Below are 22,998 nucleotides of genomic sequence, written 5' to 3'. Positions count from 1 at the left end.
CTATTAATTTCAATTGGAGGTCAGAGGTGGAAACCACTTGAAGACTATCAGCCCCCCACTAACAGTAAAATGACCATCAGACCACCACTCACAGTAAAATAACCATCAGCCCGCCACTCACAGTAAAATAACCATCAGCCCCCACTCACAGTAAAATAACCATAAGCCCCCGACTCACAGTAAAATTACCATCAGCCCCCACTCACGGTAAAATGACCACTAGCCCCCCCCACTCACAGTAAAATGACCATCAGACCCCCACTAACAGTAAAATGACCATCAGCCCCCCACTCACAGTAAAATAACCATCAGCCCCCCACTCACAGTAAAATGACCATCAGCCCGCCACTCACAGTAAAATGACCATCAGCCCCCACTCACAGTAAAATAATCATCAGCCCCCCACTCACAGTAAAATTACCATCAGCCCCCACTCACGGTAAAATGACCACTTGCCCCCCACTCACAGTAAAATGACCATTAGCCCACACTCACGGAAAAATGACCACTAGCCCCCCACTCACAGTAAAATTACCATTAGCCCGCCACTCACAGTAAAATGACCATCAGCCCCCAATCACAGTAAAATAACCATCAGCCCGCCACTCACAGTAAAATGACCATCAGCCCCCACTCACAGTAAAATAACCATAAGCCCCCGACTCACAGTAAAATTACCATCAGCCCCCACTCACAGTAAAATAACCATAAGCCCCCGACTCACAGTAAAATTACCATCAGCCCCCACTCACAGTAAAATGACCACTAGCCCCCCCCCACTCACAGTAAAATGACCATCAGACCCCCACTAACAGTAAAACGACCATCAGCTCCCACTCACAGTAAAATAACCATCAGTCCCCCACTCAAAGTAAAATGACCATCAGCCCCCACTCACAGTAAAATAATCATCATCCCCCAATCACAGTAAAATTACCATCAGCCCCCACTCACGGTAAAATGACCACTAGCCCCCCACTCACAGTAAAATGACCATTAGCCCACACTCACTGTAAATTACCACTAGCCCCCCACTCACAGTAAAATTACCATTAGCCCGCCACTCATAGTAAAATGACCATCAGCCCCCACTCACAGTAAAATAACCATCAGCCCCCCACTCACAGTAAAATTACCATCAGCCCCCACTCACGGTAAAATGACCACTAGCCCCTCACTCACAGTAAAATGACTATTAGCCCGCCACTCACAGTAAAATGACCATCAGCCCGCCACTCACAGTTAAATGACCATCAGCCCCCCACTCTCACTAAAATGACCATCAGCCCGCCACTCTCACTAAAATGACCATCAGCCAACCACTCACAGATTACACCCTGTAGGTAGTGCCATACAGCCCCCTTGTAGGTAGTGCCAGACACCCCCCTGGTAGGTAGTGCCAAACAGCCCCCTGGTAGGTAGTGTCACACAGCCCCTAGTAGGTAGTGCCACACAGCCGCCTTGTAGGTAGTGCCACACTGCACCCTGTAGGTAGTGCCACATAGCCCCCTTGTAGGTAGTGCCACACAGCCCCCTGGTAGGTAGTGACACACAGGCCCCTGGTAGGTAGTGCCACACAGCCCCCTGGTAGGTAGTGCTACACAGCCCCCTTGTAGGTAGTGTCACACAGCCGCCTTGTAGGTAGTGCCACACTGCACCCTGTAGGTAGTGCCACATAGCCCCCTTGTAGGTAGTGCCACACAGCCCCCTGGTAGGTAGTGCCACACAGGCCCCTGGTAGGTAGTGCCACACAGCCCCCTGGTAGGTAGTGCTACACAGCCCCCTTGTAGGTAGTGTCACACAGCCCCATTGTAGGTAGTGTCACACAGCCTCTTGTAGGTAATGCCACACAGCCCCCTTGTAGGTAGTGCCATACAGCCCCCTTGTAGGTAGTGCTACACAGCCCCATTGTAGATAGCACCCCCCCCCCCCCCATTCCTGTAGATAGCGCCACCGTAGCTCCCTGAAGGAGCGGAATCCCCCTGAAACCTGAGAACCCCTTTAAGGCTAAAATTTGTTACATTACTAAGGGGTTAAAATGCACTTAAAGCACCCGAGTTATGTGCCAACTATATTTACTTGAGATTTAATTCAGAACCTGTTACGATCTATGACAGTGGTCACTAGAAACTGAATACTCTATATGACACCTACCGGGTTCCAGTAAAGGGGCTCATCCCAACATGCTTATATTCCAAACTATTTTGGCTGCTCACACCACTATTTTCTGTAGTAGTTCCTACATGGTCTTTAGTAGTATTATACTCTTTGACTTTACTCTCTTTTTATATATTTCAATTTAAAACTGACAATTTCATAAGCAGTAAGGAGAACAAATTAGTTTATGCTTAACTCCACACCTCAAGTAAATCAGTGACAGTTGCTCTAAGTAGCAATCAAGCAGAATTAAAAATATAATTGCGCAATTTCCACCTTCACAGTACATTTCATTGCCTCACCAGATACCAAAACCGACATATATATATATAAATATATATATATATATATATATATATATATATATATATAAATGTATACAGTATGCGTATAAATAGATTGATAATACAATTGTATGTTTTGTACTTTGTACCATTGTTACAGTAAATATTTACATTTTTTGGGTAATGTTTTATGAAGATTGAACTATTTAACCTACGTGTATCTGTCTTCATGCCATCTTTGGCTTCTTTCCAAATCCTCTTGGCATCTTTTTTCTTCTAATTTTTCAGCCTAATGTAATTACAGAGAACAAAATAAATAGCTTGACTAGAACAATGTACACTAACAATGTATATTTGCTACACTAGTCTAAATATAACCCAAAAATGTGCTTAGTTATTATTAGGGCATCTTGAGCGATATTGAAACTTCCTAATGGAAACTCAAAGTAAATATAAATGTGCTAGACATTTACCGAATAAAATAATCAAGCAAATATATTTATATGGCCTGCACTCTGCATACAATATATTTAAATATGCTCTATAGTTATTTGGCTTCTTTTTTTTTTTTTAACCTGGCTGTCTTGTGTAGCATAATAATGTATACTAAGGCCTCAAGCACACTTCAGTGATTTTCTTCAGTGTGATTTTTTTTAATGGATAGCACACTGACTCATTCATTTCTATGGAACCATGCACACTTCCGTTATTTTTCGCGGATCCATGTGTCCGTTCCGCAAATAATAGAACATGTGCTACTCCTGTACCGTTTTTGAGGTTCCGTCTCGCCCATTGTAGCCTATGGGTCTGTCAAAATAACGGACCACACACGGAAGGCATCTGTGTGCGGTCAGTTATTTGCAGATCCGTTGCCCAGTAACGGCAGGGCGGCCCAAATATTCAGGTGTTCCCTGTGAAGTGATCATTTCAGCTCAATTTTACTTCCTTCTGGTTTTTTTGCAGACCGTATAAAACGGACGACATACGGAAGCACAACGGACGCAAAATAAGAAGCAACAGAATGGATGCGGAGTGAAAACGGAAACCATACGTATTTCAAAATGAACACACGTATCAGTTTTTTACGGCCGTGAAAACAGAGAAGGATGTGTGCATGAGGCCTTAGCTAATAGTATAATATAGTAGAGGCAGCACAGGGCCAATGGCACATTGCCTACTAGAAGACACCCCACCCTCCATTGGCTGACAGCTGGAGTACAGAGAACCCACATGGAATTGCAATATAACAATAAGGATGTTTTATTGGTCCACTCTATTATAATTGTTGCCAAAGTTGGTATGAGAGTGTTTACGATTGTGGTACTAGGGCAGTAATAGAACCTCCCATTAGGTTATATAATATTATTGACTCAGGTTTGGAGGACCGATACACCGTGAGGGCTCCTCCAAGAGACAAATTGTAAAAAAAAAAATAATATGAAATATATCCTGTATATTTTCTAATCTCCCCTGTATTTTTTGTATTTGTTAAATACATTATTTTTGCTTCCAAAAAAACCCCAAAAAGGATGTTTTATTGGTCCACCATAAATATTATAATCGTTGCCAATTCGTTGACTGAAGGACTTGTTTAAGGCCCTTTTAACATCAGTTTTTTTTTGGCCTACGTTTAATGTATATGTGGGGGAAAAACCCCCAATGTATACATTAAACAAAGGCTGTGATGGATGCCCAACAGTGGCATCCGTCACCATAGACTTTCATGGTATCAATTAAATGGATACATCCTGAAATGGGGTCATGAGAGTCTATAAGTCACCCATAGACTATAATGGTATCCATTTAACATATACATCGTCATTAAAGGGTATATTTAAAAGCCCATGATGGATGCCTGTTACGTATGACATACAGTAGCATACATCACACATGGGCTGCCATGTTAAAAAAACATATACCCAAACTTTTTTCCTGACATCTTCTTCCCCCTCACCATGTTTGCTTTCACTACCAATTAATGAGATGTCATTTTTTTTCAGCTTTTTTTATTTTTATGTAACTCGAGCATAAAACCATTTGTACATTTTACAAGCAATATAGTTCTAATATATAGTTAACATAACAATAAATTAAAAGAAAATTAATTAAAGTGGTCAGTGCCCGACTAAAATAGATTGTATAACTGAGGCTAATGAGACTATATGGTGATATAATGAACACTTGTAGATAATGCCACACACCCACCTGTAGATTTTGCCACACACCATCGTTGTATATAGTGCCGCACACACCCCCCTTGTAGGTAGTGCTACACAACCCCCCTTGTAGATGGTGCCACACAGCCCCCCTGTAGATAGTGCCATACAGCCCCCTTTGTAGATACTGCCACACCCCCCTTGTAGAAAGTGCCACACAGCCCACTTGTAAATAGGACCACACACACCCCCTTGTAGATACTGCCACACCCCCCCTTGTAGATACTGCCACACTCCTCCCCAGGAGATAGTGCCACACATGCCTCCTTGTAGAAGGGTGCCAAACACACACCCATAGTGGATAGTGCCACACACTCTCTCCTGTAGATAGCACTACACCCCCTCCCTGTACATAGGGCTATTGGGGCTCCCTAGAGGAGCCTCTGACGTCACTGTCCATATATGTATAGTGTTGCCAGGGGCTTCTCCAGGAGCGGAATCCCAGGCCAGAGCGTCAGCAACGCTCTGGCTGGGGATTCCTTTCCTGGAGGAGCCCCTGATGTCACTGTTCATATATGGGGCGTCAGTAGGAGCGGAATTCCCAGCCAGAGCGTCGAACAGTGATGTCAGGGGCTCCTCTAGGGAGCCCCATTAGCCCTATGTACAGGGAGGAGGTGTAGTGCTATCTACAGGAGAGTGTGTGTGTGGCACTATCCACTAGGGCCCCTGCCTTAACTAATTACAAACTGCTTCTGTAATCTAGAATACTCGCACTGTATAGTCAGACTGTAGTCTTAATGTTTTTTATAACTGGACTCCTCTGTCCTGACTTGTTGATAGGGATGTACTTCAATGTTTTCCTTATTGGAGTTTTTCACCTCTTTTCATCCAGCTCAACTATCACATTTTTTAATTTAGCATAACCAAGATAAATATATATTTTTAAAACATTACTCTATTTTTTTCTTTTATATATGAATCATTAATTAATAATTCATGGTAAAATGGCCACACCTAGGAGCAACAAATGCTGAATGTTGAATATTGTATTACAAATGTAAATGGCACAGTCCACAGTTATTATGGCCACAAGTCGAAAAATCTATTTGAATTAAATTTGGAGGCATATATAACAGTGTATATAATGAATGTGTTGCAGGCAATAATGTTGACGAGTCAGATTTATTAGTTAACCTGTTATCGTATAACTGGCTGTTCACTTGACTATTAGGCTGGGTTCACATGACCTATTTTCAGACGTAAACGAGGCGTATTATGCCTCGTTTTACGTCTGAAAATAGGGCTACAATACGTCGGCAAACATCTGCCCATTCATTTGAATGGGTTTGCCGACGTACTGTGCAGACGACCTGTCATTTACGCGTCGTCGTTTGACAGCTGTCAAACGACCACGCGTAAATTGACTGCCTCGGCAAAAAAGTGCAGGGCACTTCTTTGCAACGTAATTTGAGCTGTTCTTCATTGAAGTCAATGAAGAGCAGCTCAAGTTTACAGGCGTCAAAGACGCCTCGCATAATGCGAGGAGGAGCTTTTACGTCTGAAATGACGCAGCTGTTTTCTCCTGAAAACAGTCTGTCTTTTCAGACGTAAAAGCCTCTCATCGTGTGCACATACCCTTACAGAAAATACAGCAGAAAAGTGGTAATTGATTTATGTAGGTGCATGGTTTACTGGTACTTGGGGCCAATGCACTCAGCAAAACTATGGCTCCGTACAAGCTCTAAGCCTATGGGGCTATATTATTTCCCTGTATGACTCTGATTTTATATGGAGGCATACAGAGGTTTTATCTGTCATTTATTCACCCAAAGTGGATTGTGCTGCCTCCTTTCTGGTTTTTGGTTGTTCACGTCGATGTGAATAAACTAAACAGTAAACTAATCAATGAAAATTGAGCATTTCTACAAAGCAATGACAGAGAATTGTCAAAAACATAAACTTGATTGCAATAACTGAAATCCTGTCTTTTTTTTTTTTCATTTTCCAGCTTGAGCAAGAAAGAACTAAAAGTCAGAATCCTATTGATCACCTCAGGCTGGGTTCTCACACTGTGGTTTTGGTTCGTTTTTGTGCCGCAACTACCGTGAGCGGCACTTTTTTTTACTAAATTGTGTCTAAAACGCTGCATTTTACCACCATATTGTGGTAATCACGGCACAAAAGTGCACCAAAACCAGAGCGTTAGAACCTTAAACTTCTGATACTGTGAAGCACGCATGCTGCAATTGATGGACTGACAGACAATTTTGTCTTTGGCACTTTAAGCACCAGGGAAAAAGAACAGACCAGAAATCTACTTTTCCACCACAGGCAGTATGACTAGATTCCACATGTATAAAGGGGTTTAAAACAATATAACATTATTTTAAACAAAATGTACCCACCTTTTTTCTCTGAATGTCTTTCATCTTTTGTATCTGGGCCTCCTCCTCCTCCTTTTGCTTTCTTTTGTATTCTTCTCTCTGGAGCTGCACAGAAACCTCACATTCAGTTTTTTTTAGAGAATTTTTAGGAAATATGCTAGAGGAAGATAACCCAGGTTTCTCAATCTGTTGATCCGTAAGCATAGACTCTACTGTTGGCCATAAGTATATAATATGATCTACAGTCGATAAAACAATTAACCAAAAATTTGTCATTGTATCGTAAAATATAATTAGATAACAAATTATGATCTACAATGCTAAAATAAATTAGAAAACCAAAGCTTAAAGGGGTTATCCAGGGAGCAAAAATGTTCTCAAAATGAAATAAATGTTGAATATGGGCACATTTACTAATGTATTTGTGTTTGTTTTACTGTGACGTTTGTCCGTTTGGCAATACGCTGCTGGGTCACCGGAAGTCCTGTAGTCCTTATGCAGCGATGACGCACCGACAGATGTGTCAGTGCATCATCATCCCACATGACGGGCAAGCTAGCTTACTTCTACAGGGACATCATAGTGCCAGCCCCCTAGCGGTTATGTGGGATGATGACGCACCAACACATCTGAAGGGGAGACTGCTCTCTTCTTTAACAGCTGTCCTAGACTGCATTACCCAGAATTATAAAATGTTGCTAGCTATATTCAATAGCGCACGCTAATCACTGATCCGCAAATAAAAAAGTTTTATTATTGGGGACACTTGTGGCCAGTGTGAGGGGAGTCTTGTGTGTCACAGAGTGCCGGGAATACAGAGGGCACACCTGCGCTAGTGAACAGTACTTGGGGTAGGCGGAGATACACATAAGATCGAGCAGCGAAGTGCATGTTTTGATCTGTATTTGACTGAGTGCACTGAAATTACAACTCCAGCCTATTATCTAGATATCTGTTCGCAGCTACAGCATTACATCGGGGATGGGCGAGTAAGGCTGAAATGTGAATTACTGCAGGGAAAGTAGTTAGATGTTATATAAATATCTTTGGACAAGTTTGTTTTTGTTTTGTTTTTTTATTTGCTCCCCGGATAACCCCCTTAACCCCTTAATGACCAGCCTATTTTAGACCTTAATGACCAAGCCATTTTTTACGTTTTTCCATCATCGCATTCCAAGAGCTATAACTCTTTCATTTTTGTGTCGACATAGCTGTATAAGGTCTTGTTTTTTGCGGGACAAGTTGTATTTTTTAATAGCACAATTTTGGGGGACATATTATTTGTTGATGAATAGAAAAAAACCTGAAATTTCGCCACGCTTTTTCTCGTCTTAAATCTACGCCGTTTACCGTGTGATATAAATAACACAATAACTTTATTCAGCGAGTTGTTACGATTGCAACGATACCAAATTTGTATAGTTTTTGTATGTTTTACTACTTTTACACAGTAAAAACGCTTTTTTTTTTCTAAATTATTTGTTTTTGTGTCTCCATATTTGAAGAGCCGTAACGTTTTTATTGTTCCGCCAATGCAGTTGTATGAGGGCTTTTTTTTTGCGGGAAGACTTTTTTTTTAAGTCAGGATTCACAGAAAACAGCAATTTTTCCATAGTTTTTTATTAAATTTTTTACGGTGTTCACCGTGTGGGTTAAATAATGTAATAGATTTATAGTCGGGGTCGTTACGGACGCGGCGATACCAAATATGCGTAACTTTTTTAATTTATTTTGGTTTTTTAATAGTAAAGCAGTTTGTAAGGGGAAAAGGTGGGTTTTACATTTTTTTCACATTTTTTTTAAAATTAACTTTATTAAACTTTTTTTTTTACTTTTTTACTAGTCCCACTAGGGGACTTTAATATGCGATTCTCCGATCGCTATTATAATACACTGCAATACTTCGGTATTGCAGTGTATTACTGCCTGTCCGTTTAAAACGGACAGGCATCTGCTAGGTCATGCCAGAGGCATGATCTAGCAGGCATTCATGACAGGCAGACCTGGGGGCCTTTATTAGGCCCCCGGCTGCCATAGAAGACACAGACACTCGGCGATCTTATCGCCGGGTGTCGGTGGGAGAGAGAGGGAGCTCCGTCCCTCTCTCCAAAACCACTCAGATGCGGTGCTCGCTATTGCGCACCGCATCTGAGGGGTTAAACATGTGAGATCGATACTTTTATCGATCTCACACGGCAGAGCAGGGACGCCCCCAGCCCTCAGCTGCCTCTGGCAGCTGAGAGCAGGGAGATTTGACAGCTCCCTGCTCTGTTTACTCATCCTGATGCAGTGCCGTAAAAAGGCATATGCATCAGAATAAAGCCCGTTAGTGGCCGCCGTTAAAAGGCGTATTGGCGGTCACTAACGGGTTAAGGGTATTTCTGGTTTTGTCCAAATTAAAGAGGCTCTGTCACTAGTTTATAAGTGCCCTATCTCCTACCTAATCTGATGGGTGCTGGAATGTAGATAACTACAGTGGTTTTTATTTTGAAAAACAATCATTTTTGGGCAAGTTATGAACAATTTTAGATTTATGCTAATTAGTTCTTAATGACCAACTGTGCGTTTTTTAACTTTTTACCATGTGAGTGTTGTAAAGAGAAGTGTATAACGCTGACCAATCAGTGACCAATCAGCATCATACACTTCTCTTCATGCATGCCCAGCTTGTTTCACTGAACAGCGTGAGGTAAAAAACGCCCAGTTGGTCACTAAATTGTTCATAACTTGCTCAGAAATGATAGTTTTTCAAAATAAAAACCACTGTAGTTATCTACATTACAGCGCCTATCAGATTAGGTAGGGGATAGGGCACTTATAATCTGTTGACAGAGCCTCTTTAAAGGAACAGTGTCACGAAGAATTTTTTTTTTACATCAGTTTGATTTTAGTGTTTTATTAAAAACTTTTATATTTATTTGTGTGTTTGTGTTCTACTTTTTTTTATTTTTGAACTTTTTCTTCCCTATGGGGGCTGCCATTTTTTTTGCCATTTTTGTATGTGTCAATTAACAACACATACAGACATGGAATACGGCAGCTACAGTCCCATAGTGAATGCTAACGGGGCCCGTTCCATCCACTATGCTGTACGCCGTCTGTGTGGGAACGGCGCATGCGCTGCTCCCACACAGTCCAAGTTGAACTGTGCGCCGTCCGGCGCCATTTTCCTATAGACCGGAAGTCGCGGCCGGACAGTAAGATTACTACTTCCGGTCGCGGCTTCCGGACTTGTGCACTTGGAGCGGCGGTAGCAGACGGACCGGAGGGAGCGGCGGCGACTGGAGCAGGTAAGTTATTTCTGTGTATGTAAGTGTTTTACTGTGTGTTTACTAGTGTATGTAAACCTACTACACTGTGTGTTAGCACAAAAAATGGCGACACACAGTGTAGGAGGTTTGACCGTTCAATCCCCTCGTTTCTCCCGGCACTAGCCAGGATAAAGGAGGGGGGATTCTGAGAGCTCACTAGAGCGAGTGAGTTTTCTCAAATTTTGCAGCATAAAGCAATGTGGTTGCTTTACCACATGCAATGCTGCAATTTTGGGAATTGCTCCATCTAGTGACCAGCACTGGGAAATATTATAAATTAGAATCTAATTTATAATATTTCCTGACTCGTGAAAAAAATTAAAAAAATTAGAACAATGTTTAATCACCTATACACTAATTGTTTAACTAAAAAAAAAATACATTTTTTTCTAGCGTCACATTCCCTTTAAGCATAATGAACTTCTCTTTATGGCCGATGGCCGATGGCCGTGGCATGCCTGTAACTTTCAGTTGTATCACTAGGTGATCCATCGTTGCAGAAAAATTAGTAAATAAACATAATTGGTATCGCCGCATCCGTAAAAGTCTGAACTATTACAATATATCATTATTTAACCCGCACGGTGAACTCCGTAAAAAAAAAAATGTAAACGCCAGAATCTCTATTTTTTGGTCACCTAATCTCCCACAAATAATGAAATAAAAAGTGATCACAACATCGCATGTACTCCAAAATGGTATCATTCAAAACTACAGCTTATTCCGTAAAAAATAAGCCCTCATACCCCTTAATCGACGGAAACATAAAAAAGTTATGGCTCTCGGAATTTGGCAACACAAAATAAATAAAAAAATTTACACGTAGGTTTTTACTTGTAAAAGTAGTAAAATATAACAAAAACTTTATATATTTGGTATCGCCGTAATCGTATTGACCCAAGGAATAAATTTAACATGTTGTTTTAATTGCACAGTGAATTCCGTAAAAACGACGCGCAAAAAGCAATGGAGGAATCACAGTTTTTTTTTTTCATTTTCTACCCCACAAATAATTTTTTTACCGTTTCCTAGTACATTATATGGCACAATAAATGGTGCTACGAAAAACTACAACTCGTCCTGCAAAAATCCAGCCCTCATAGGACTATATTGACGGAAAAATAAAAAAGTTATGGCTTTTGGAAGGTGGGGAGGAAAAAACGAAAATGAAAATCTGAAAAAGGGCTGCGGAGGGAAGGGGTTAAAAGATCAGGGGCACAAGCCCCAAGACCTATGCCCCTAACTACTTTATTGATTGATGCAGGACCTATGGCATCCTTCGTGCTGATTGGTATTCACTTATTATAGAGTCTGGATAAATGTATTCCAGTTTATTTACTGTACTATACAGTCTAGAATAATATTGTACGCATCCAGCACAGAATACTGAGCATATATACTGTTGTCTACTGAGGAGATGCAAAGACTAGTTTAAGAAAATTTATTGTGGACTCTTGTAGATCTTCCAACCACGTATGTCTGCCTATGTACCATGTTGGCTAGCTTTTAATAAAAGCAAGCAATTTTTTTATGCGGCAGCTGCTCAAGTGTCGATGACGAAATTGAATATGTCTACCCCAGGCTGCATTTTCTTTTCTTTGTGATTAGATGTATTCAGAATATTTTCAACAAAGAGTTTAAATCTTGCTGAAATGTAACATTTACAGTGTTAAATATAGACAAAGGAGATGTGACAGAGGTAATAATCACTTACATTATTACTCTTGCTGTTCAGTTGTGATTACACAATAAATCACAGTAATATACAGATTTAATAAATTACTTGTTCATCAAAAAGAATGAAAAATATTTTCCTTACAAAATAATTGTCCCCTGTGTCTTTTGTGTTTATGATTTTAATGCCTCAAATGTTCAGTTGTGTATTTCCGTACTATAATAAAGAACCTTTCACATTTCTAATTGAATCAGTTAGTATTTAAATATCCATCATTTTATTAAGAAGGGAACATAATGAAACTCCAACTAGGTTCATTTCTGTCAGAAATTTCTGAGGGGGAATGGTGCTCTTAGCATACCAATATAGAGGGGAGGGTGAAAATGTGAATTTTTTTTTTTTTAACTTTGCCGTAGCCATGCTTCGGATCCAGATGCAGCAGTGGTGCCCACCATAGTTCTTAAATATGATAATGGTATTAGCCATATTACATAAATAATAGTATCAACGACAGTGCATAGCATGGTAATAGCATAAGCCATAGTACTTAGTTACAGGACATAGCATAACAAGCTACAAAGTTATGTTCTGTAAGTTTGTTTGGCTTATTTGCAGCCTTACAAAAAAAAAATTAAGAAATGTTAAGAATTATTAAGCTCAGATAATGCTGCCATAGAGTACTCGAATAATGTCTCTATACAGTGCTCAATAATTCAGTCACAATGAGCCCAAGTAATACCACCATTAAGGAGAATCTGTCACCAGCTTATCAATGTACAAGTCGTCCCACAAAAAAAAAAAGCCCTCATACAGCTGCATCGGTCAAAAAAGAAAGAAAAGTTATGGCTCTTAAAATATGGCGACACAAAAGCATATAATTTTGAAAAAAATTAGTTTTTACTGTGTAAAAGTAGGAAAACATAAAAAAAATCCATATAAATTAATCAATAAATTATATGTACCCCAAAATGGTGCTATTATAAAATACAACTTGTCCCGCAAAAACAAAGTCCTTATACAGCTATGTTGACACAAAAATAAAAAAGTAATAGATCTTTGAATGCGACGATGGAAATACTTAAAAAATTGCTCTGTCATTAAGGTTTAAAATACCTTCGGTATTAAGGGGTTAACGCCATACAGTGCTCAGATAATACTGTCGTCTATAGGCTAAATAACAAGCCACAAAAGTGCCCAAAATAACACCCCCATATGTTTAAACAAGTGCCAGCATAGTCACACAATACTTAGATTAATAGTGCATACAATAGTCCATATAGTGCTCAGATAGTAACATACCATGTCCCGATAAATAGTGGGTACGATTATTAGAGTGTCATATATTACCCAAATGAATAGTGCTATTGAGTGGAGTGCCACTGAGTTAGAGCAGCTACCACTTTGGCAGTCTCATCTTGGCTATGTATTACAAGGTTGCCCATTGATAAGCACCATGTAACACTACAAAGCTACCCCCAGCAATATTAGCTGGTTGCCATGGCTGCAAGGAGTCAGACTCACACCCACAGCAATTATCTGATTGTCGGGGCCATTTCCATTTTTTTTTCCAGAGGGTGTTTTCTTAGTCAGGCAACTCTTTTAAGTGCAAAACATTGCCCAAATAAAGTATCCCTCTAACACAGCCGCAAGCAGTGACTCTGCCAAAACTTACTATTCCATACTCCCATACAGGCTAGCAAACATGTACTTAGTACTTAACAGAGTCATGGCTCAATGATGTCATGATTTTGCATGCCATTCTATAGCCGCCACAGCCCTGGCAGAATGGACTCTGCCTTTATGTTGAGACACTAGTGGTATTAAAGGGACTCCTCAAAATCCACCAGTGACCTATTGTTCCTCTTGATTGCATTCCCCGCTTAAATGCTACGTGAGATAACTACAACATTGACATTCACAATGTCCAAGTAACCAAGTGGAAAAAATTGATTAATTTTCGTTATGTTGTCACCATAACATTTCCTGTTAAAATGTATTGCTATTTGGGATTCAAATGTTGGTATGATTTGTGCATATGGTTTGTGCATTGTGATAACTTTCTATAAGGGTGCGTTCAAGTATATCAGTTGCAACAACATCAGGTTTTTTTAGTCCCTGATTATAACAGATGCAAAAACAGATGCTAAATGTAGCAGTTGCCATCAGGCTTTTTCAAAATTTTTACTACAAAATTATCAGTTGTCATTGGTTGTTGTTAGATGTCATCAGTTTTTACCATCCGTTTTTAACATCAGTTTTTACCACAATGGTGCACCAAAAGGTGGTCTAGGGTCTGAAAATGTACCAATATTATCAGAGAGGTGCATAGTTTGTGATAGATTAAATACATGATAGATTAGATACATGTTGTGTACTTGTCATTTCACAAAACTTCTAACGTGATACTGCCATGTTAGGGCTCTCCTCTGCTCCGGCCTCGGCGCTACACTGAAGTCTGACACACTTTATAATGTCACGTGTATCATATTAAGTGCATTGCCGAGGCCAGCGCTGAGAGGGAGAGCCCAGAAGGCAGCTGCTGTCCACTCACCTCACCTCAGATCTTCGAAGCAGCCTTGTGAACCTGCAAAGACGCCAAACACTAGCCCTAACTTCAGGGAGTTGCTAATTTTTGGCGCCTTTACAGCTACCCAATCCCACCCTGTTCTACCCACTCCACACCAGATAATGCCACAGGGCAATGTGTAGATAATGCCACAGTGCCCTCTGTAGATAGCACCACACAGCCCCCTGTAGATAGAGCCACACAGCCCCCTGTAGATAGCACCACACACACCCCCCTGTAGATAGCGCCCCACACACACCCCCTGTAGATCGTGCCACACACCCCTGCAAATAGCGCCACACACCCCCTGTAGATAGCGCTACACATGCACTTTGTAGGTAATGCCACACATCCCCCTGTAGGTAGCGCCACATCCCCCCCTTGTAGATAGCTCCACACACCCTTCCCTGTAGATAACACTATACATGCGCCCCTGCAGATAGCGCCACACATGCCCCCTGTTAGATAGTGCCACACACGCCCCCTGTAGATAGCCCCAACCATGGCCCCCAGTAGATAGCGCTACCGATGACCACCTGTAGATAGCACCACCCACGCCCCCCTGTAGATAGTGCTACCCATGCCCCTAGTAGATAGCGCCACCCACGCCACTATAGATAGTGCCACCCATGACCCCTGTGAATAGTGCCACTCAAGCCCCCCTGCTACTTATGCCCCCCTGCAGGTAATGCCACCCACCGCCCCTACTGGAGGAGCCCTTGATGTCAATGTCCTTATATGGACAGGGGCATCAGGGGCTCCCTCTAGGTGCGGAATCCCCGGCCAGAGCATCAGCAACGCTCTGATCGGGGATTCCCTCCAGGAGGAGCCCCATATATCACGGTCCTGACAGTGACGTCAGGGGTTACCTTTAGGAGCAGAATCTCTGGCCAGAGCATTGCCGACGCTCAAAGCAGGGGATTCTGCTCCAGGAGAAGAAAGGTATGGGATCCGTTCTAGCATCAGTCTCCCTCCGGATTTTCTGCAGCACGCCGGAGGGAAACTGACAAGGGCAACGGATATATGTTAACGGCCCCTGAGCTAAGACAATGCACATTTAAAATGACAAATAAAACACTGTGACATTACAGTGAGCTCTCCCACATGACAAACTCCGTAATATTGTACTTGTTGCGTTGCCATCAGCTACATCCATATTTAGACGATGAACAGTCATGCAGCAAATAAGGAACACAAACAAACCATTTTTTGATACTTGGACTGAGCCTGTATCTGTTGCTGCTGCTGTCGTGCTTCGGATTCTGTCATTTTTCCACCTACAAAAGAATGCAGAGCACAGAATAAGCAAACAAAATGAAAAATAGTTGCTCAGCCAAGACATCAGAAAACCAAAACTTTTTTAAGGGGTATTACCAGAATCAACATTTATCACCTATCCACAGGATAGGTGACAAATGTCTGATCACTTGGGGGCCCACTGCTTGGACCCCAATGATCAATAGAAAGAGGGTCCCGAGCTCCTCGTTCCTCCTCACTACACACCCTGCAGTGAGGAGGAGCTTGACTTGAGTGGCGGACCAGCATGTATCCGCCACTCTATTCAATGTCTATGGGACTGCCGAGTGCTATACATGGTTGTCTCCATTAGTCCCGTAGACTTTAAATAAAGCACCACGGCGCATGCTTGTCTGATGCACTATGCAAAGTTTTTCTCACTATGGTTGTGCTTGGGACCCCCCCCGTTCAATAGATCGGTGGGGGTCCCAGCAGTGGGGCTGCTAGTGATAAGAGATAAGAGACTTATCACCTATCCTGTGAATAAGTAACAAATTTTGATTCTGGGAATATCCCTCTAAGCAGAAAAAAAAGATTGGATACCGAACTTTGTTTACAACCAAACTTATAAAAGCATAAAATAAATATATAATTTTTGGGAGGTTCAAACTTTAAAGGGTAGGTTCACTTTTGAAAACTTTTTTACTGTTAGGGCTCATTCAGACGAGCGTGATTCTCTTCCGTGTGCTGTGCGTTGAAACAACGGAGCTATTTACACATGCGTGAGTTTTCACACAGCTAGTGTCCGTTGTGTGAAACTGACTGCATGTCCTATATTGGTGCATTTTCACGCACCTAGCCGCCCATTGAAGTCAAAGGGTGCACATCCGTGTGCTGTCTGTGTTTTACGCATCAATTACATTGAAGAAAAAAAAAGAAAGAAGTGCTTGCGAGTTCGTAAAAAAACGCATGCCACTTGCAAAGCACACTGATGTCAAACACAATGCACACGGACAGATTTACGTTTATGTTTTTTTATGCGCGTAAATCTGTCACGCTTGTGTGAATGTAATCTTAGGATCTCTGCAAACATTGAGCCTGCACAAAATGTTGGAAGATATGAGCTTAGATGTGATAGTTTACAGGTGGATCCTGCGTGTCAGAGACATGCAGGACCAGCCGACACTGAACTCTTCAGATCCGCGGGACTGACGGATTCAGTGAATAGCGCAAGATACAGCTTGTAACGGCCGCGGTCGCAGACCCCTTTCATCTTGCCAATGTCTTACTCTCCGGAGATGCCAGCACATGCGGCCATCCGGTCCTGACGTGATCATTAGGGTGCGAACGCAAGCTCACTCCCGGCCTTAAAGGGCCAGCACGTGCACATGTTAAGAATTAACTAATTAGTCCCAGATTCCTGGACAATAAAAAGGGCCCCGCCTTTTCACTCCTTGCCTGAGCGTTGTTTGTATTCCTCTGTTAGTCTTGCAAATGGTCCCTTAGTCGTTTCCTGTTCCCGTGCCCTGCTACCTGTAACCCGTGTCCCGTGCTGTATTCGTTCCTGTGCCCTCTTTAGTGTTTAGTCGTGTTGTGCCGTTTACCACGTCTGCTGTGTTACACCACATCTGGTGTCATCTGCCACGCTTTGCATCATCTGCCATCTGAAGTTCCATCTGTGCCTAGCCACTGCGACTGTCTGGACTATTCAGGTATCATCCCTTGTGCTGGACTTTGTATTAATTGGGTACTCTGTTGTTTGGCCAGCTGCCTCCCCGCCACGGCGGTGCGGCCTAGTGGGTCCACATACCCACAGATCGTGACACAGCTGCTCTGTATAGAGAATACAGAGCAGCTGTATCTAAAAAGGAAAGACTAATTTTTTATAAAAAAGTATTTACAAAGTTAGAGCTCATTCAGACTAACTTGAATAACGTCCGTGTGCACAAAAACCAAAACGGAGGACCCAGGTAATCGGTGGGCTGATATACACTGTGTTGCAAATTATTATGCACATTGGATTTAAGTGTCATAAACATTTAATTATTAGTTTTTCAATTAAACTCATGGATGGTATTGTGTCTTAGGGCTCTTTGGATCATTGTAATCAATCTCAGACACCTGTGATAATTAGTTTGCCAGGTGTGCCCAATAAAAGGAAAACTACTTAAGAAGGATGTTCCACATTATTAAGCAGGCCACAGGTTTCAAGCAATATGGGAAAGAAAAAGGATCTCTCTGCTGCCGAAAAGCGTGAAATAGTGCAATACCTTGGACAAGGTATGAAAACATTGGATATTTCAAGAAAACTTAGGCGTGATCATCGTACTGTGAAAAGATTTGTGGCTGATTCAGATTCGTTCAGATAAAGGCATAATGAGGAAGGTTTCTGCCAGACAAATTAATAGGATTAGGAGAGCAGCTGCTAAAATGCCATTGCAAAGCAGCAAACAGGTATTTGAAGCCGCTGGTGCCTCTGGAGTCCCGTGAACCTCAAGGTGTAGGATCCTCCAGAGGTTTGCAAGTGTGCATAAAGCTATTATTCGGCCACCCCTAAACAATGCTCACAAGCAGAAACGGTTGCAGTGGGCTCAGAAATACATGTAGACTAATTTTCAAACCGTGTTGTTTACTGATGAGTGCCGTGCAACCCTGTATGGTCCAGATGGATGGAGTAGTAGATGGTTGGTGAATGGCCACCATGTCCCAACAAGGCTGCGACGTCAGCAAGGAGGTGGCCGAGTCATGTTTTGGGCTGGAATCATGGGGAGAGAGCTGGTAGGCCCCTTTAGGGTCCCTGACGGTGTGAAAATGACCTCTGCAAAGTACGTAGAGTTTATGACTGACCACTTTCTTCCGTGGTACAAAAAGAAGAACCGTGCCTTCCGTAGCAAAATTATCTTCATGCATGACAATGCACCATCTCATGCTGCAAAGAATACATTTGTGTTATTGGCTGCTATGGGCATAAAAGGAGAGAAACTCATGGTGTGGCCCCCATGTTCCCCTGACCTCAACCCTATTGAGAACCTTTGGAGCATCCTCAAGCAAAATATCTATGAGGGTGGGAGGCAGTTCACATCAAAACAGAAGATCTGGGAGGCTATTCTGACATCCTACAAAGATATTCAAGCAGAAACTGTCCAAATACTATCAAATTCAATGGATGCAAGAATTGTGAAGGTGATATCAAAGAAGGGGTCCTATGTTAACATGTAACTTTGCCTGTTAAGTTTTTTTTGATTGAACAAGCTTTTGATTTCTGTAAATATGACCTCCTGATGCTGCAAATTCAACAAATTACCATTTTAGTTTTCTTTACAACCTTTAAAATGTTTTGATCTCTGTTGTGCATAGTAATTTGAAACAGTGCATTTTGAGTTTTTTACGTCTAAAAAAATCTGTTATCATTAGGAGATTTGTTCAATAAAATTTGCATTATACTCCAACGGTTGATGGCTTGAAGATTATACTGACTGTCATTTGCATCGACTATTTAGTAAAATCAGCGAAAAATAACATTTGCATAATAATTTGGAACACGGTGTACACACAAAAACACAATAATATTGCCGAAGGCAAAACGATTAGCCATTGTTTCCCAGGTCAGGGGCGTAGCTAGGGGGGGGCAAGCGGGCGTATTTTTCCCCCGGGCGCGGTTCAGAGGGGGGCGCCAGCGCCCCCTCCTCCTGCACTATAATTGTACCTGTGTCGCAAGGACACAGGTACAATTAGAAGCAATGAATGACCGGGTACGTTCCGTGCCCGGCCATTCAGCGCCTCTCCACGAATGAAGCGACTGGTACCTTTTGTACCAGTGACGCTTCCGTCGATGAAAGGCGCTGAGTGACTGGCAGGGAAAGTCATCCTGCCCAGCCAATCAGCGCCTTTCATAGACGCCGCGTTCAACCCCCTGGAGACCTGCGCAGAAGAGAGCAGGAAGAGAGCAGGTCTCCATGGCTGCCGGACGGCGTGGGAGCGGGAATAAGGTGAGTTTGAAATGTTTTGTTTTTTTTTTTGTTTTTTTTTAAATTGTAATAGAAGTGTGCGGCTGTATCTGCGGGCGGGCGGACTTTGTCTAATCGCGGGGGGTGTCTATATCTGCTGGGCTATATACAGGGGGACTATATCTACAGGGCTGGCCTATATACAGGGGGACTATATCGGCTGGGCTATATACAGGGGGACTATATCTACAGGGCTGGGCTATATACAGGGGGACTATATCTACAGGGCTGGGCTATATACAGGGGGACTATATCTACAGGGGGACTATATCTACAGGGGGGCTATATACAGGGGGATTATATCTACAGGGCTGGGCTATATACAGGGGGACTATATCTACAGGGCTGGGCTATATACAGGGGGACTATATCTGCTGGGCTATATACAGGGGGACTATATCTACAGGGCTGGGCTATATACAGGGGGACTATATCTACAGAGGGGCTATATACAGGGGGACTATATCTACAGGGGAGGTATATACTGGAGTGGGCTGTCTATAGAGCACCATATACAGGGCTGGGCTATATAGTATATAGCCCCCTGTAGATATAGCCCACCCCTGTATATGGTGCTCCATAGATAGCCCACCCCAGTATATAGCCCCCCCCTGTAGATATAGTCGCCCTGTATATAGCCCAGCCCTGTAGATATAGCCCAGCCCTGTAGATATAGCCCAGCCCTGTAGATATAGACCCCTGTAGATATATTCCTCCTGTATATAGCCCCCCTATGTATAGCCCACCCCTGTAGATATAGCCCCCTGTGTATATCCCAGCCCTGTGTATAGCCCACCCCTGTAGATATGGTCCCCCTGTAGATATGGTCCCCCTGTAGATATAGCCCACCCCTGTATATAGTCCCCCTGTAGATATAGCCCACCCCTGTATATAGTATCCCACAAATAGCTCCCCCTATAGTGCTCCACAGAAAGCCCACCCCTGTATATAGCCCCCTTGTACATATAGTCCACCCCTGTATATAGTGCTCCACAGATAGCCCACCCTTGTATCAGGGGTGGGCTATCTGTGGAACACTATATACAGGGGTGGACTATATGTACAAGGGGGGGCTATATACAGGGATGGGCTATCTGTGAAACACTATACAGGGGTGGACTATATGTGGAGCACTATATACAGGGGTGGGCTATATCTACAGGGGGGCTACATACATGGTTGGGCTATCTGTAGAGCTCCATATACAGGGGTGGGCTATATCTACAGGGGGGCTACATACATGGTTGGGCTATCTGTGGAGCACTATATACAGGGGTGGGCTATATCTACAGGGGGCTATATACAGGGGTGGGCTATCTGTAGAGCACTATAGGGGGAGTTATTTGTGGGACACTATATACAGGGGTGGTCTATATGGGGGCACTATCTACAGGGGCTCTATGGCAGGCACTATCTACAGGGGGCACAGTGTGTGTGTGTGTGTGTGTGTGTGTGTGTGTGTGTGTGTGTGTGTGTGTGAGACACTATATACAGGGGTGGTCTATATGGGGGCACTATCTATAGGGGCTCTATGGCAGGCACTATCTACAGAGGGCTCTATGGCAGGCACTATCTACAGGGGGCACAGTGTGTGTGTGGGGGACACGGTGTATGGTGCTATTATAATTAGAGGTGCAGTGTATGGCGCTATTATATTTAGGGGTGTAGTGTGTGGTATAATGATAACTTTATATTTATTTATAGGTGCAGAAATGTAAGGAAAAGTGAGAAGCTGAAGACATGTGAGCGGTGAACTGCAGAAATAGACCGGGAGAATTCATCATAGAGGTCTGGACCAAATGGAGAAAAAGAACTAGAATCTGAGACGTCACCGGTGAGTCACTTAATGTAAATGTTCATTCTGCCTCTAATCAGCACTGTAGTCACTGTATGATCTGCAGTGAGATGATGGGTGGTATGATTATGATAGGATTATTTTTTGTGAAACGGCATCTCCCAGCATATGCTTATCATTGTTTGGGCTATGCTGGGAGCTGTCGTTTTACGCCGTACAAACCTATACGGCAGGGGTTGCACAGCTGTATTTGTTCTGGGGCTGTATATATGTACTGAGCTTGGTTCTGGTGTTGTGTATAGGACCATATTGCTTGTGAAATGTACAAATAATTTTATGCTCGCGTTACATAAAAAGAAATGACACGTCGATTGGTAGAGAAAACAAACACGGCGAGGGGGAAGGAGATGTCGGGAAAGAGGTAGGGGGGGGCGCCAAACTGAATCTTTGCCCCGGGTGCTGGAGAACCTAGCTACGCCTCTGCCCAGGTACCTATTGAATGCTTACTGATATTATAACATATAACTTTATTGTAAATAACTATTATGCATACAAATGAATATTAAAAGCGCAATATGAACTGAAAGGGGGGAGCAGGGTGGCACTATATACAAAGGAGGGGCGCTATATGTGACACTATATCCATGGAAGGGGCACTGTGTGACACTATATAAAAAGGGAGGGTCTGTGTGGCACTTTATACAAGGGGGGCTGTGTGGCACTATATAAAAGGGAGGGGCTGTGTGACACTATATACAAGGGGAGGGCTGTGTGGTACTATATACAAGGGGAGGGCTGTGTGCCACTATATACAAGGGGGGCTGTGTGACAATATACAAGGGGGGTTGTGTGGCACTATATACAATGGTGGCTGTGTGGCATTATATACAAGGGGGGAGCTGTGTAGCACTATATACAAGTGGGGCTGTGTGGTACTACTAAGGGTAGGCTGTGTGGCACTATCTACTAGGGGGCTGTATGGCACTATTTACAAGGGGGACGGCTGTGTGGCTCTATCTACAGGGGGCTGTGTGTGGTGTAATCTACAGGGGTCTGTGTATGGCGCTATCTACAGGGTGCTGTGTGGCACTATATACAAAGGAGGGGGGATTTGTCACTACATACAAGGGGAGGGCTGTGTGGCACTATATACAAGGGGGGCTGTGTGGCACTATATACAAGGGGGGCTGTGTGGCACTATACACAATTGGGAGCTGTGTGGCACTATATACAAGGGGGAGCTGTGTGGCACTATTTACAAGGGGGGCTATGTGGCACTATTAAGGGGTGGGCTGTGTGACACTATCTACTAGGGGGGCTGTATGTCACTATATACAAGGTGGGGCTGTGTGGCACAATCTACAGGGGGCTGTGTGTGGCGCAATCTACAGCAGTCTGTGTATGGCGCAATCTCCAGGCGTCTGTGT

At 42.9% G+C, this 22,998-nt stretch overlaps 1 protein-coding gene across 1 annotated transcript in view; it reads right to left on the bottom strand.

The window, feature by feature from the left end:
• EPSTI1 (epithelial stromal interaction 1) overlaps window positions 1–22,998 on the bottom strand; it is a 112,283-nt gene that overhangs the window by 52,333 nt on the left and 36,952 nt on the right. The window contains exons 4-6 of the mRNA XM_075850243.1: window positions 15,737–15,810; window positions 7,003–7,086; window positions 2,657–2,730 (exon numbers count right to left, since the gene is read on the bottom strand). Of these exons, the coding sequence (XP_075706358.1) occupies window positions 2,657–2,730; window positions 7,003–7,086; window positions 15,737–15,810 (232 nt within the window). The remainder of the gene's footprint in view (window positions 1–2,656; window positions 2,731–7,002; window positions 7,087–15,736; window positions 15,811–22,998) is intronic.

This window comes from Rhinoderma darwinii, chromosome 2 (assembly GCF_050947455.1).
Source record: "Rhinoderma darwinii isolate aRhiDar2 chromosome 2, aRhiDar2.hap1, whole genome shotgun sequence".
NCBI lineage: Eukaryota > Metazoa > Chordata > Amphibia > Anura > Rhinodermatidae > Rhinoderma > Rhinoderma darwinii.
Note: the sequence above shows the minus strand (reverse complement) of the source record. Positions and strands in the feature narration are given on the sequence as shown.